A 15,063-nucleotide genomic window follows, 5' to 3' on the forward strand; every position below is an offset into this window, starting at 1 on the left:
AATAGGAGACCTAATCGTAGGAAAAAACTATTTTTATAGGTATCTGAAAGTCGCCTAGAGGGGGGTGAATAGGGCGAATCTGAAATTTAACAACTTAAGCATAACTACAAGCCGGGTTAGCGTTAGAAATAAATGTGAGTCCGAGAGAGGGCGCAAAACAAATCGTAAGCGAATAAGAAGTGAGACACAAGGATTTGTTTTACCGAGGTTCGGTTCTCGCAAACCTACTCCTCGTTGAGGTGGTCACAAAGACCGGGTCTCTTTCAACCCTTTCCCTCTCTCAAATGGTCCCTCAGACCGAGTGAGCTTCTCTTCTCAATCAAACGGGAACCAAACTTCCCCGCAAGGACCACCACACAATTGGTGTCTCTTGCCTCGGTTACAATTGAGTTGATCGCAAGAAAGAATGAGAGAAAGAAGCAATCCAAGTGCAAGAGCTCAAAAGAACACAACAAATCTCTCTCTCTAATCACTAGAGCTTTGTGTGGAGTTGGGAGAGGATTTGATCTATTTGGTTGTGTCTAGAATTGAATGCTAGAGCTCTTGTAAGTAGTTGGAAGGTAGAAAACTTGGATGACTTGAATGTGGGGTGGTTGGGGTATTTATAGGCCCAACTACCAAACTTGACCGTTGGTGGAGGCTGCTGTCGACGGGCGCACCGGACAGTCCGGTGCGCCACCGGACACTGTCCGGTGCGCCAGCCATGTCAGCAGACCGTTGGGGTTCGACCGTTGGAGCTCTGTCTAGTGGGCCCGCCTGGCTGTCCGGTGGTGCACCGGACAAGTCCTGTAGACTGTTCGGTGTACCACCCGCGCGTGCTCTGCTCCTCTGCGCGCGCAGGCGCGCATTTAATGTGTTGCAGTCGACCGTTGTGCGCGAAGTAGTCGTTGCTCCGCTGTCACACCGGACAGTCCGGTGTGCACCGGACACTGTCCAGTGACTCACCGGACAGTCTGGTGAATTATAGCGGAGCGGATTCCCGAAGCTGGCGAGTTCAGAGTTGCTCTCCCTTAGGGCACCGGACACTGTCCAGTGGTGCACGGGATAGTCCGGTGAATTATAGCGGAGCTCCTCTGAAAATTCCCGAAGGTGAAGAGTTGGGCGTCGAGTTCCCTGGGGCACCGGACACAGTCCGGTGCGCCAGACCAGGGTGTCTTTCGGGTTGCCTTTTGCTCTCTTGTTTGAACCCTTTTCTTGGTCTTTTTATTCGCTTATTGTGAACCTTTGGCACCTGTAGAACTTATAGACTAGAGCAAACTAGTTAGTCCAATTATTTGGGTTGGGCAATTCAACCACCAAAATCAATTAGGAAAATAGGTGTAAGCCTAATTCCCTTTCAATCTCCCCCTTTTTGGTGATTGATGCCAACACAAACCAAAGCAAATATAGAAGTGCATAATTGAACTAGTTTGCATAATTGTACGTGCAAAAAGGTTACTTAGAATTGAAACCAATATTTTCATAAGATATGCAAGGATTGAATTTCTTTCTTATTTAACATTTTGGACCACGCTTGCACCACATGTTTTGTTTTTGCAAAGGTTTTGGAAATTCTTTTCAAAGTATTTTGCAAAGAGTCAAAGGTAAATGACTAAGATCTTTGAGAAGCTTTTACAAGATTTGAAATTTTCTCCCCCTGTTTCAAATGCTTTTCCTTTGACTAGACAAAACTCCCCCTTAATGAAATCCTCCTTTTAGTGTTCAAGAGGGTTTTGATGTTGATTTTGAAGAGGGTATACCAATTTGAAATTATATTACAAATAAGATACCAATTTGAAAATACTTCTTTAAACCAAATTGAAGGACTAAAATTTTTGAAATTGATGGTGGTGCGGTCCTTTTGCTTTGGGCTCATGCTCTCTCCCCCTTTGGTATAAATCGCCAAAAACGAAATCATTAGAGCCCTCTGAATTACTTTCTCCCCCTTTGGTCATAAATAAATGAGTGAAGGTTATACCAAAGTTGGAGAGTGATGAGGAGCGATAGCGAAGGATTGTAATTTGATGGAGTGGAGTGGAAGCCTTTGTCTTTGCCGAAAACTCCAATTCCCTTTCAATACACCTATGACTTGGTTTGAAATACGCTTGAGAGCACATTAGTCATAGTATATAAAAGATATATGATCAAAGATATATTTATGAGCTATGTATGCAAGACATCAAAAGAAATTCCTAGAATCAAGAATATTTAGCTCATGCCTAAGTTTATTAAAAGTTTGTTCATCTAGTGGCTTGGTAAAGATATCGGCTATTTGTTCCTTAGTGTTGATATATGCAATCTCGATATCTCCCTTTTGTTGGTGATCCCTTAGGAAATGATACTGAATGGCTATGTGTTTAGTGCGGCTATGCTCAACGGGATTATCCGCCATGCGGATTGCACTCTCATTATCACATAGAAGAGGAACTTTGGTTAATTTGTAACCGTAGTCCCTAAGGGTTTGCCTCATCCAAAGTAGTTGTGCGCAACAATGGCCTACGGCAATATACTCGGCTTCGGCGGTAGAAAGAGCTATGGAATTTTGCTTCTTTGAAGCCCAAGACACCAAGGATCTTCCCAAGAACTGGCATGTCCCCGATGTGCTCTTTCTATTAATCTTACAACCCGCCCAATCGGCATCAGAATAACCAATTAAGTCAAATGTGGATCCCCGAGGGTACCAAAGCCCAAACTTAGGAGTATAAGCCAAATATCTCAAGATTCGTTTTACGGCCGTAAGGTGAGCTTCCTTAGGGTCGGCTTGGAATCTTGCACACATGCATACGGAAAGCATAATATCTGGTCGAGATGCACATAAATAGAGTAAGGAGCCTATCATCGACCGGTATACCTTTTGATCGACGGATTTACCTCTCGTGTCGAGGTTGAGATGCCCATTGGTTCCCATGGGAGTCTTGATGGGCTTGGCATCCTTCATTCCAAACTTGGTTAGAATGTCTTGAATATACTTTGTTTGGCTAATGAAGGTGCCCTCTTGGAGTTGCTTCACTTGAAATCCCAAGAAGTACTTCAACTCCCCCATCATCGACATCTCGAATTTCTTTGTCATGATCCTACTAAATTCCTCACATGTAGATTCGTTAGTAGACCCAAATATAATGTCATCAACATAAATTTGGCATACAAACAAATCATTGTCAAGAGTTTTAGTGAATAGAGTAGGATCGGCCTTTCCTACTTTGAAGCCATTAGTGATAAGAAAATCTCTTAGGCATTCATATCATGCTCTTGGGGCTTGCTTGAGCCCATAAAGCGCCTTAGAGAGTTTGTAAACGTGGTTAGGGTACTCACTATCTTCAAAGCCGGGAGGTTGCTCAACATAGACCTCTTCCTTGATTGGTCCATTGAGGAAGGCACTTTTCACATCCATTTGGTAAAGCTTAAAGCCATGGTAAGTAGCATAGGCAAGTAATATACGAATTGACTCAAGCCTAGCTACGGGTGCATAGGTTTCACCAAAATCCAAACCTTCGACTTGTGAATATCCTTTAGCCACAAGTCGAGCTTTGTTCCTTGTCACCACACCATGTCATCTTGCTTGTTGCGGAAGACCCACTTGGTTCCTACAACATTTTGATTAGGACGTGGAACTAAATGCCATACCTCATTCCTAGTGAAATTGTTGAGCTCCTCTTGCATCGCCACCACCCAATCCGAATCTTGTAGTGCTTCCTCTACCCTGTGTGGCTCAATAGAGGAAACAAAAGAGTAATGCTCACAAAAATGTGCAACACAAGATCTAGTGGTTACCCCCTTATGAATGTCGCCGAGGATGGTGTCGACGGGGTGATCTCGTTGTATTGCTTGGTGGACTCTTGGGTGTGGCAGTCTTGGTTCTTCGTCCTCCTTGTCTTGATCATTTGCATCTCCCCCTTGATCATTGCCGTCATCTTGAGGTGGCTCATCCTTTTGATCTTCTCCTTCATCAATTTGAGCCTCATCCTCATTTTGAGTTGGTGGAGATGCTTGTGTGGAGGAGGATGGTTGATCTTGTGCATTTGGAGGCTCTTCGGATTCCTTAGGATGCACATCTCCAATGGACATGTTCCTTAGCGCGACGCATGGAGCCTCTTCATCACCTATCTCATCAAGATCAACTTGCTCTACTTGAGAGCCGTTAGCCTCATCAAACACAACGTCACAAGAAACTTCAACTTGTCCAGAGGACTTGTTAAAGACTCTATATGCCCTTGTGTTTGAATCATATCCTAGTAAAAAGCCTTCTACAGTCTTAGGAGCAAATTTAGATTTTCTACCTCTTTTAACAAGAATAAAGCATTTGCTACCAAAGACTCTAAAATATGAAATATTGGGCTTTTTACCGGTTAGGAGTTCATATGATGTCTTCTTGAGGATTCGGTGTAGATATAACCGGTTGATGGCGTAGCAAGCGGTGTTGACCGCCTCGGCCCAAAACCGATCCGAAGTCTTGTACTCATCAAGCATGGTTCTTGCCATGTCCAATAGAGTTCTATTCTTCCTCTCCACTACACCATTTTGTTGTGGCGTGTAGGGAGAAGAGAACTCATGCTTGATGCCCTCCTCCTCAAGGAAGCCTTTGATTTGTGAGTTCTTGAACTCTGTCCCGTTGTCGCTTCTTATTTTCTTGATCCTTAATCCGAACTCATTTTGAGCCCGTCTCAAGAATCCCTTTAAGGTCTCTTGGGTATGAGATTTTTCCTGCAAAAAGAATACCCAAGTGAAGCGATAATAGTCATCCACAATAACTAGACAGTACTTACTCCCACTAATGCTTATGTAAGCAATCGGGCCGAATAGATCCATGTGTAGGAGCTCAAGTGGCTTGTCAGTCGTCATGATGTTCTTGTGTGGATGATGAACACCAACTTGCTTCCCTGCCTGACATGCGCTACAAACCCTGTCTTTCTCAAAGTGAACATTTGTTAGTCCCAAAATGTGTTCTCCCTTTAGAAGTTTGTGAAGATTCTTCATTCCAACATGTGCTAGTCGGCGATGCCAGAGCCAGCCCATGTTAGTCTTAGCAATTAAGCAAGTGTCGAGTTCAGCTCTATCAAAATCTACTAAGTATAGCTGACCCTCTAACACTCCCTTAAATGCTATTGAATCATCACACCTTCTAAAGACAGTAACACCTACATCTGTGAAAAGACAATTGTAGCCCATTTTGCATAATTGAGATACGGAAAGCAAATTGTAATCTAAAGAATCTACAAGAAAAACGTTGGAAATGGAATGATCAGGTGATATAGCAATTTTACCCAATCCTTTGACCAAACCTTGGTTTCCATCCCCGAATGTGATAGCTCGTTGGGGATCTTGGTTTTTCTCGTAGGAGGAGAACATCTTCTTCTCCCCAGTCATGTGGTTTGTGCACCCGCTATCGATGATCCAACTTGAGCCCCCGGATGCATAAACCTACAAAACAGGTTTAGTTCTTGATTTTAGGTACCCAAATGGTTTTGGGTCCTTTGGCATTAGATACAAGAACTTTGGGTACCCAAACACAAGTATTTGATCCCTTGTGTTTGCCCCCAACATACTTGGCAACTACCTTGCCGGATTTGTTAGTTAAAACATAAGATGCATCAAAAGTTTTAAATGAAATGTTATGATCATTTGATGCACTAGGAATTTTCTTCTTAGGCAATTTATCATGGGTTGATTGCCTAGAACTAGATGTCTCACCCTAATACATAAAAGCATGATTAGGGCCAGAGTGATACTTCCTAGAGTGAATTCTCCTAATTTTGCTCTCGGGATAACCGGCAGGGTATAAAATGTAACCCTCGTTATCCTGAGGCATGGGAGCCTTGCCCTTAACAAAATTAGACAATCTTTTCGGAGGGGCATTAAGTTTGACATTGTCCCCCTTTTGGAAGCCAATGCCATCCTTTATGCCAGGGCGTCTTCCCTTATAGAGCATGCTTCTAGCAAATTTAAACTTTTCATTTTCTAAGTCATGCTCGACAATTTTAGCATCTAATTCAGCTATATGATCATTTTGTTGTTTAATTAAAGTCATATGATCATGAATAGCATCAATGTTAATGTCTCTACATCTAGTACAAATAGTGACATGCTTAGTGGTAGATGTAGAGGGTTTGCAAGAATTAAGTTCGACAATCTTAGCACGCAAAATGTCATTTTTATCTCTAAGATCGGAAATGGAAGCATTGCAAACATCTAATTCTTTAGCCTTAGCAAGCAATTTTTCATTCTCAATCCTAAGGCTAGCAAGAGAAATGTTCAATTCTTCAATCTTAGCAAGCAAATCAACATTATCATTTCTAAGATTGGGAATTGAAATATCACAAGCATTTGAATCAACCTTAGCAATTAAATTTGCATTCTCATTTCTAAGGTTGGTAATAACATCATGGCAAGTGCTTAGCTCACTAGATAGTTTTTCACATTTTTCTACTTCTAGAGCGTAAGCATTTTTAACCTTAACATGCTTTTTATTCTCCTTAATTAGGAAGTCCTCTTGGGTGTCCAAGAGATCATCCTTCTCATGAATAGCGCTAATTAATTCATTCAATTTTTCTTTTTATTGCATGTTTAGGTTGGCAAAAAGGGTACGCAAATTATCCTCCTCATCACTAGCATTATCTTCATCACTAGAGGATACATATTTAGAGGATGGTTTAGATTTTACCTTCTTCCTTTTGCCGTCCTTTGCCGTGAGGCACTTGTGGCCGACGTTGGGGAAGAGAAGACCCTTGGTGACGACAATGTTTGTGGCGTCCTCATCGGAGGAGGAGTCGGTGGAGCTCTCGTCGGAGTCCCACTCCCAGCAAACATGGGCATCGCCGCCCTTCTTCTTGTAGTATCTCTTCTTCTCCCTTCTTCTCCCCTTCTTGTCGTCGCCCCTGTCACTATCACTAGATAATAGACATTTAGCAATGAAATGACCGGGCTTACCACACTTGTAGCATACTTTCTTGGAGCGGGGCTTGTAGTCCTTCCCCCTCTTTTGTTTGAGGATTTGGCGGAAGCTCTTGATGATGAGCGCAATTTCCTCGTTGTCGAGCTTAGAGGCATCGATGGGTTGTCTACTTGATGTAGACTCCTCCTTCTTCTCCTCCGTCGCCTTGAATGCGACCGGTTGTGCTTCGGACGTGGAGGGGCCATCTAGCTCGTTGATTTTCTTTGAGCCTTTGATCATCAACTCAAAGCTCACAAAGTTTCCTATCACTTCCTCGGGAGTCATTAGTGTATATCTAGGATTACCACGAATTAATTGAACTTGAGTAGGGTTAAGGAAAACAAGTGATCTAAGAATAACCTTAACCACTTCGTGGTCATCCCATTTTTTGCTCCCGAGGTTGCGCACTTGGTTCACCAAGGTTTTGAGCCGGTTGTACATGTCTTGTGGCTCCTCCCCTTGGCGAAGTCAGAAGCGATCGAGCTCCCCCTCGATCGTCTCCCGCTTGGTGATCTTGGTCACCTCGTCTCCTTCGTACGCGATTTTTAGCACATCCCAAATCTCCTTAGCACTTTTCAACCCTTGCACCTTATTATACTCCTCTCGACTTAGAGAGGCGAGGAGTATAGTTGTGGCTTGGGAGTTGAAGTGTTGGATTTGGGCCACTTCGTCCTCATCATAATCTTCATCCCCTACGGATGGTACCTGTACACCAAACTCAACAACATCCCATATACTTTTGTGGAGTGAGGTTAGGTGAAATCGCATCAAATCACTCCACCTAGCATAATCTTCACCATCAAACGTTGGTGGTTTGCCTAATGGGACGGAAAGTAATGGTGTATGTTTAGAAATGCGAGGATGGCGTAGGGGGATCTTACTAAACTTCTTACGCTCATGGCACTTAGAAGTTACGGACGGCGTGTCGGAGCTGGAGGTGGATGGCGACGAGGTGTCGGTCTCGTAGTAGACCACTTTCCTCATCTTCTTCTTCTTGTCACCGCTCCAACGCGACTTGTGTGAAGGGGATTCCTTTTCCTTCCCCTTGTTGCGGGACTCTCCCGATGGAGCTTTCCCGTGGCTTGTAGCGGGCTTCTCGCCGATCACCATTTCCTTCTTGGCGTGATCTCCCGACATCACTTTGAGCAGTTAGGCTCTAATGAAGCACCGGCTTTGATACCAATTGAAAGTCACCTAAAGGGGGGTGAATAGGGCGAATCTGAAATTTAATAACTTAAGCACAACTACAAGCCGGGTTAGCGTTAGAAATAAATGCGAGTCCGAGAGAGGGCGCAAAACAAATTGTAAGCGAATAAGAAGTGAGACACAAGGATTTGTTTTACCGAGGTTCGGTTCTCGCAAACCTACTCCCCGTTGAGGTGGTCACAAAGACCGGGTCTCTTTCAACCCTTTCCCTCTCTCAAACGGTCCCTCGGACCGAGTGAGCTTCTCTTCTCAATCAAACGGGAACCAAACTTCCCCGCAAGGACCACCACACAATTGGTGTCTCTTGCCTCGGTTACAATTGAGTTGATCGCAAGAAAGAATGAGAGAAAGAAGCAATCCAAGTGCAAGAGCTCAAAAGAACACAACAAATCTCTCTCTCTAATCACTAGAGCTTTGTGTGGAGTTGAGAGAGGATTTGATCTATTTGGTTGTGTCTAGAATTGAATGCTAGAGCTCTTGTAAGTAGTTGGAAGGTGGAAAACTTGGATGATTTGAATGTGGGGTGGTTGGGGTATTTATAGCCCCAACTACCAAACTTGACCGTTGGTGGAGGCTGCTGTCGACGGGCGCACCGGACAGTCCGGTGCGCCACCGGACACTGTCCGGTGCGCTAGCCACGTCAGCAGACCGTTAGGGTTCGACCGTTGGAGCTCTGTCTAGTGGGCCCGCCTGGCTGTCCGGTGGTGCACCGGAAAAGTCCTGTAGACTGTCCGGTGTACCACCCGCGCGTGCTCTGCTCCTCTGCGCGCGTAGACGCGCATTTAATGTGTTGCAGTCGACCGTTGCGCGCGAAGTAGCCATTGCTCCGCTGTCACACCGGACAGTCCGGTGTGCACCGGACACTGTCCGGTGACTCATCGGACAGTCCGGTGAATTATAGCGGAGCGGATTCCCGAAGCTGGCGAGTTCAGAGTTGCTCTCCCTTAGGGCACCGGACACTGTCCGGTGGTGCACCGGACAGTCCGGTGAATTATAGCGGAGCTCCTCTGAAAATTCTCAAAGGTGAAGAGTTGGGCGTCGAGTTCCCTGGTGCACCGGACACTGTCCGGTGGCACACCGGACAGTCCGGTGCGCCAGACCAGGGTGCCTTTCGGGTTGCCTTTTGCTCTCTTGTTTGAACCCTTTTCTTGGTCTTTTTATTGACTTATTGTGAACCTTGGCACCTGTAGAACTTATAGACTAGAGCAAACTAGTTAGTCCAATTATTTGGGTTGGGCAATTCAACCACCAAAATCAATTAGGAAAATAGGTGTAAGCCTAATTCCCTTTCAGTATCTATGCACTTGAATGTTTGTTCTTATGATACTTGTCTGATTTGGATCTTTGATTGAGTGTGATGGGTTGTGGATTAATGTTCACAATTGCATCTGCATATATATCTAGGCATAAAAGATAATATTTATAAAATAACTAGACAATCTAGATTATCCCCATTAAAATGTATATAGTATCTCGTATCTATCTCATCTTGATAGAATCTATCTTACCTTTGGATATTCACCTTATATGACTAGTTACCCCAATCTTGACATAAAGCAATAGATCAAGCCCTGCCAAAGAATCATCAGTTCATAACCAGCTACTAGCCTATTCGTTATGCCTACCAAATAATTTCCCTTGCAAAACTATCTTACCATATGCTTCTAACTCAGATGGTCAATACCAGGAAGGGCAGAGAAATTGATCTACCTGCCAATCCACATAACTGGAGGGTACTTAGACAACAACAACAAGCAGAGATGAATCCTTCAAATCCTCCACCAGTCGGTGCTGATCCAGCAATTGCAGCCCAGATGCAGATAATGCAACAGATGGCTGACACTATGGCAGATATGCACGCGTAGATGCGATAGGAGCGTCAGGAGATGTGCCAAGAGAGGGATGAGATGCGCCAGGAGCGGAGGGAGCAACAGCAGCAACCACCACTACCTCCACCACCACCAGCAGCTCCACCCAGGGATAAGCACAGGGAGTTTATGAGTCATAAACCACCAACCTTCTCCAACTCCGCGGACCCACTACAAGCAGATGACTGGCTAAAGTCTATAGATAAGATGCTCAACATAGCTCGGTGCTCGGACAAAGAGAAAGTTCTCTATGCATCGGGACGTCTTACTGGCCCCGTGGCAGATTGGTGGGATGCGTACTGCGCTGCTCATGATGCCGTCAACACAATCACCTGGGCAGAATTCTCCACTCAATTCAGGAATTATCATATTCCTGCTGGACTCATGAAGATTAAAAGAAAGGAGTTTCTATCCCTCAAGCAGGGAAGTATGTCCGTGAGTAAATATAGGGACAAATTCATCTAGTTATCTCGATGTGCTCCCAGGAATGTTGAGGATGATGAGAAGAAGCAGGAGCTCTTCCTGGAAGGTTTGATTGGACTGCTACAATACCAACTGATATCACACACATTTCCGTCCATTCAACAACTACTTGACAAGGCAATTGTTGTGGAAAACAAGAGGTGCGAGTTTGGAGAGAAAAGAAGGACTGCCAACCAGGGACAGGCTGGAAGTAGGTCCCGTCCCCGTTATACTACCACTCAAAGTACACCTGCTCGTGGCGGTTCCGGGCAACAGACTCAACAGACACAAACTGCTCCTCCTCAAGCAAGCACCCCAGCAGGACCCATTGCTCCTAACACATCCACCAACAAGTGCATGCTTCAAGTGTGGACAATCGGGACACTACACCAACTACTGTCCCAATAGGGCTGCCTACACTACACCGGCTCCAATGAAGCAAGGTCAGGCTTCGATAGGAAAGAGTCAGCCCCTATCTGTCAATCGGGGGCAAGTCAACCACGCAGAAGTAGAAACTGAACCAGGTGAACTTGAAATCCAAGAAGAAGTGCTAGTTGAAGATGTAGTCGGTGAAGAAGTCAACGAGCAACAAGAGTAGATCATATATCACTACTACAAAACATGTTATATGAGACGATTAATTTTCAGTTCTTAAGACGCTTATGAAGTGTCCAAATTTGATGGAGTCATAAAAGATGTCCCACATTTAATATGGTTATAAACCGTCTTAAAAGATATTATACAAGACAATTTTTAATTTATAACCGTCTGAAAAAGGTATTTGTTTAAGTCATTTTGTCCGATAAACCGTCTTGAATTAGGTTTTTGTTTAAGACACTGCTTCTAAAGAACCATAGAGAATACAAACATTATAAGTCATAAAGTATTTATCAAATTGTCTCGAATATCCTACAATAATAGACGATTACAATAGGAAAACCATCTTATTTAGGTGACTAATAATGAACGTTTTAGAAACCGTCTTATTTAGGAGACTGATATTAGACATTTTGGTGACTGTCTTATTAAGATTTAAATGAAATGACTTACACGGCAGTACATTCTTCAATTTATAATCATTTTCAGATATCACGTTATAATAATTTGAAAGAGAAATATACATACACATATATTGAACAACATTATAATTAATATAATATAAATAAGTACCATTCAATATATCATAAATAAGCATTGTCAAACAACGCATACATAAGTGTACTCTAAATCTAAACTAAAATATAACTGTTTGCACTAATGTTAAGCCTAACTTTATATGAATTCAAGTCTCCACACTTTTGCGGCCACCAAATTTGAATTCCATTCTATGTTTTCCTGTACAACAAATAGGAGAAAACTAGACATAGCAAAAAGCTCCAAGCAGCACATGGATGGTCTCGAAGCTACCCTTGTGCTTCTCCCTGTTCTTGATCACTCCTACACGCCCGGTGTTCCTCCCACCGGTCACCATGACCACGTTGCCGACATCAAACTTGATGAAGTCCATGATCTTGTTGGTCTCCAGATCGATCTTGATGGTGCCATTTCTGCAAACTTTTAGCTGTACAGAAGGGAGATTGTGTTTGGAGTAAAGAACAACCAACCTCACCACATATGGACTCAAAGAATAACTTTAGATCTGCTTGAGTGACCTGCATGTATTAAAACAGAACCATGATATAGAATGAATAACTAGTGGTAGTAGCATGAGTGCAGGTACCAAACCTTCTTGTCAATGTTTGTGCAGTAGATAGTCCTTGCACACCTGTCCGCAATTTATAAATAGTGTTGCGAGGTTTTCTTCAGTAACCTGAACAATAGAAGAGAAATTAGCACCAGAACTACATATGATTGTTAGTTAGCAACTCAAACATTATGTGACACTACAATATTGAATAAATAGCACACTACAGAAGCTACCATATAGAATAACAGTTAGATAAAAATTGCCCTAATACATTACCCCCAACGTTTTCAACTCCGATTGGCAAAAAGGTAACACTATCATGTATGATAGAAAAGAAAGGGGCACAGCCATACAAAGCTACGGCAACACCAACCTTTCAGGTGAGTAATGTGGCAGTGATTCCTCTCCCTCCATTATGCTGAAATCGTGGCTTGTAATTTAGTCAGCACTTATTCAATTGCAAAAAGAACACCTCCACAAAAAGTAAATCCATATTATTTACCTGAGAAATATTGAACAATAAAGACCACACTGATGAAAGTGATCGACCAAATTTTGGATATTGTATCTACAAATTTAAAATAAGTATATATGTCATGTAGGATTGGCAACACAACCTTAGTATCTCAGTTTGGAAGAGCAGAAACAGGGTGGCAATAGTATGTTTTGTTTGACAGATCATTTTATATTTCTATTTGCCAAAATGCAAAATTCAGTCTGATGAAATCAAAGAAGTCTAGCCTTTTCTAGAAGTGAAGGGCTAGACCCAGTTTCATATATCAGATTTCATTATTCAAGCATGGTGCAAGTATGTTTAGTGCTTTATCAAATAAAATTATCTTATGTGCTGGCACTATTGAGAAATGATTAATAATATGATATATGATTAAAAATGTAAATTTACAGACATTAAAACAGATGTCGAGGCTTTCAAGTTCTCACCCTCCAGATAAACCAAAATATGCTTTTATTTGAGCCACATTCCAATAGGTATTCTCTCCCTTAGATTCCTTAATTGCTTGCTCTAAGAGAGCGCAGGCCACGATATGTGCTCCTGCTGATTGACCCATCAAGTAGATTCTACAGATTCATCATAAATTCATTTATTAAAAGTTAACAATCAAAATACAGGATCTAAAGTAGAGATGCTCAACGAACAACTATAAGTACTACTACTTGCAAACAAATGTCAAAGTATCACTTACTTATTAGGATCCCCTCCAAAGCTAACAACATTGTTACAAATGAATGATATCACCTCAGAAGCATCACTGACCATGTCGCTTATTGTTCCTTGAGGGAAATTTCTGCCATCCATATTTAAATTTTGCCGATGAAGCAAAAATAAATCATTCAGTCAGTACTCAAAATTAATTAAAAAGGTACAGGTTGAAAACATAATGGTGAACTACACATATGTGGTGTATACATCACAAAATTCTTTAAGGCATCAGCACCTGTAATCAATACAAGCTACTATAATTCCTCTCTCTGCTAACCGCCTTCCAAGGAGAGCACCCCAAGCCTTGTAACTAAATATAAGCCACATCAGTAACAAGGAAAGTCGTCATGAATTAACGCTGTAGCGTATTGTGATTTGTGAGGAAACTGTCATTTACCCAATGATCCAAGCTCCACCAGTTACGAATGCCACTACTGAACTTGATTTGCTATTATCTTTGGGTATGTACAAATCCAACCTGCATAATATCTCTAGATCTACTATTACAAATGCTCCAGGACGCTATGTAGACATGACTTTATTTAATCTTTACTTACCTATTTCTTGGTTGTTCTCCATAGATTACACTTCTAATAACATGTCTTGAAAAGAAATAGTAGTACCCAACTGGAAACAAACAAAAAAGGGGGTATAAATGTTAGTTGTTAGAACATGTTATGCCGATCATATTTGAACACCATCTATCAGAAGCCTATACGGAAGCAAACTGTTTATCAGGAAAATGTTTGCAGAAAAATACCCAGGAAAGAGGTAAAGAATATGTAACCACTATATTCCAAGATAAAACTAAATCTCTTATCACACACCTTTTATGAAACTAGGCATGAGTAGAACTGCATAAATAAGGAGTGCAATAAGCACACTACAATATTGAATAAATAGCACACTATAGAAGCTACCATATAGAATAACAGTTAGATAAAAATTGCCCTAATACATTACCCCCAACGTTTTAAACTCCGATTGGCAAAAAGGTAACACTATCATGTATGACAGAAAAGAAAGGGGCACAGCCATACAAACCTGATGGCGGTGGCGGGCGACGCGCTCAAGACGAACATAAGGACGCTGGGCCCGCTGGTGCTGCCGCTGTCGGAGCAGCTGCTGTTCATGGCGAGTTGGCGACGCTGGTCGCCAAGAAGCTGCTAAAAATGAAGAAGGTGAAGCCATACATCCTGGACTTCAAACTGGCGTTCGAGCACTTTTGCATCCACGCCAGTGGTCGCGCCGTGCTGGACGAGCTGGAGAGCAACCTGGCGCTCACGGACTGGCACATGGAGCCGTCACGGATGATGCTTCACCGGTTCGGGAACACGTCCAGCAGCTCGCTCTGGTACGAGCTGGCCTACAACGAGGCCAAGGGGAGGATCCGGCGCCGCCACCGGGTGTGGTAGATCGCGTTCGGGTCAGGGTTCAAGTGCAACAGCGCCGTGTGGAGGGCCGAGCTAGCGGTTACCTAGACAAGGAAAGGAGGCCGCTGCTGGCTGCTGTCGTCGCCTCCTGTTGGGGGGTGCATCGACGGCCCCCGTCCTCGCACACGGTGGGTAGTTGGAGGATCGACCGAGCTGGGGGAAGCACCGTGCGTATGGGAGACCTGCGGCGTGGCTTCGAGGGAGAGTTGAGGATGTGCGGGGAGGAGATGGCGATGACTGAGAGAGGACATAAAGGAGACACCGTGAGAAGATGAAAC

The 15,063-nt window shown here is 43.2% G+C and overlaps 1 protein-coding gene and 1 pseudogene across 1 annotated transcript; one reads left to right on the forward strand and one right to left on the reverse strand.

Annotated features, from left to right (window-relative positions):
- Positions 1–10,675: 10,675 nt before the first annotated feature.
- Positions 10,676–14,360, reverse strand: LOC103655501 (probable isoprenylcysteine alpha-carbonyl methylesterase ICME). The gene is made up of 13 exons (XM_008682245.2): positions 14,353–14,360; positions 14,180–14,268; positions 13,910–13,979; positions 13,750–13,830; positions 13,588–13,662; positions 13,336–13,437; positions 13,073–13,210; positions 12,633–12,698; positions 12,500–12,548; positions 12,209–12,253; positions 12,048–12,095; positions 11,831–11,974; positions 10,676–10,777 (listed from the first exon to the last, which is right to left on the reverse strand). Exons 1-13 carry the CDS (start codon positions 14,358–14,360, stop codon positions 10,676–10,678), a joined length of 1,017 nt encoding a protein of 338 aa, XP_008680467.2.
- Positions 14,361–14,399: 39 nt separating this feature from the next.
- Positions 14,400–14,833, forward strand: LOC103653671 (3-ketoacyl-CoA synthase 20-like; annotated as a pseudogene).
- Positions 14,834–15,063: the final 230 nt, after the last annotated feature.

The sequence above is a fragment of the Zea mays genome, chromosome 4 (assembly GCF_902167145.1).
Source record: "Zea mays cultivar B73 chromosome 4, Zm-B73-REFERENCE-NAM-5.0, whole genome shotgun sequence".
NCBI classification, from domain to species: domain Eukaryota; kingdom Viridiplantae; phylum Streptophyta; class Magnoliopsida; order Poales; family Poaceae; genus Zea; species Zea mays.

What these genes read in the sequence shown, in the direction of transcription:
- LOC103655501 (XM_008682245.2), bottom strand. An exon ending in GTAGCTTGTATTGATTACAG is followed by an intron (nt 13,438 to 13,587) that starts GTGCTGATGCCT and finishes TATGGATGGCAG; the next exon opens with AAATTTCCCTCAAGGAACAA. An exon ending in TATTGTTCAATATTTCTCAG is followed by an intron (nt 12,549 to 12,632) that starts GTAAATAATATG and finishes CCACGATTTCAG; the next exon opens with CATAATGGAGGGAGAGGAAT.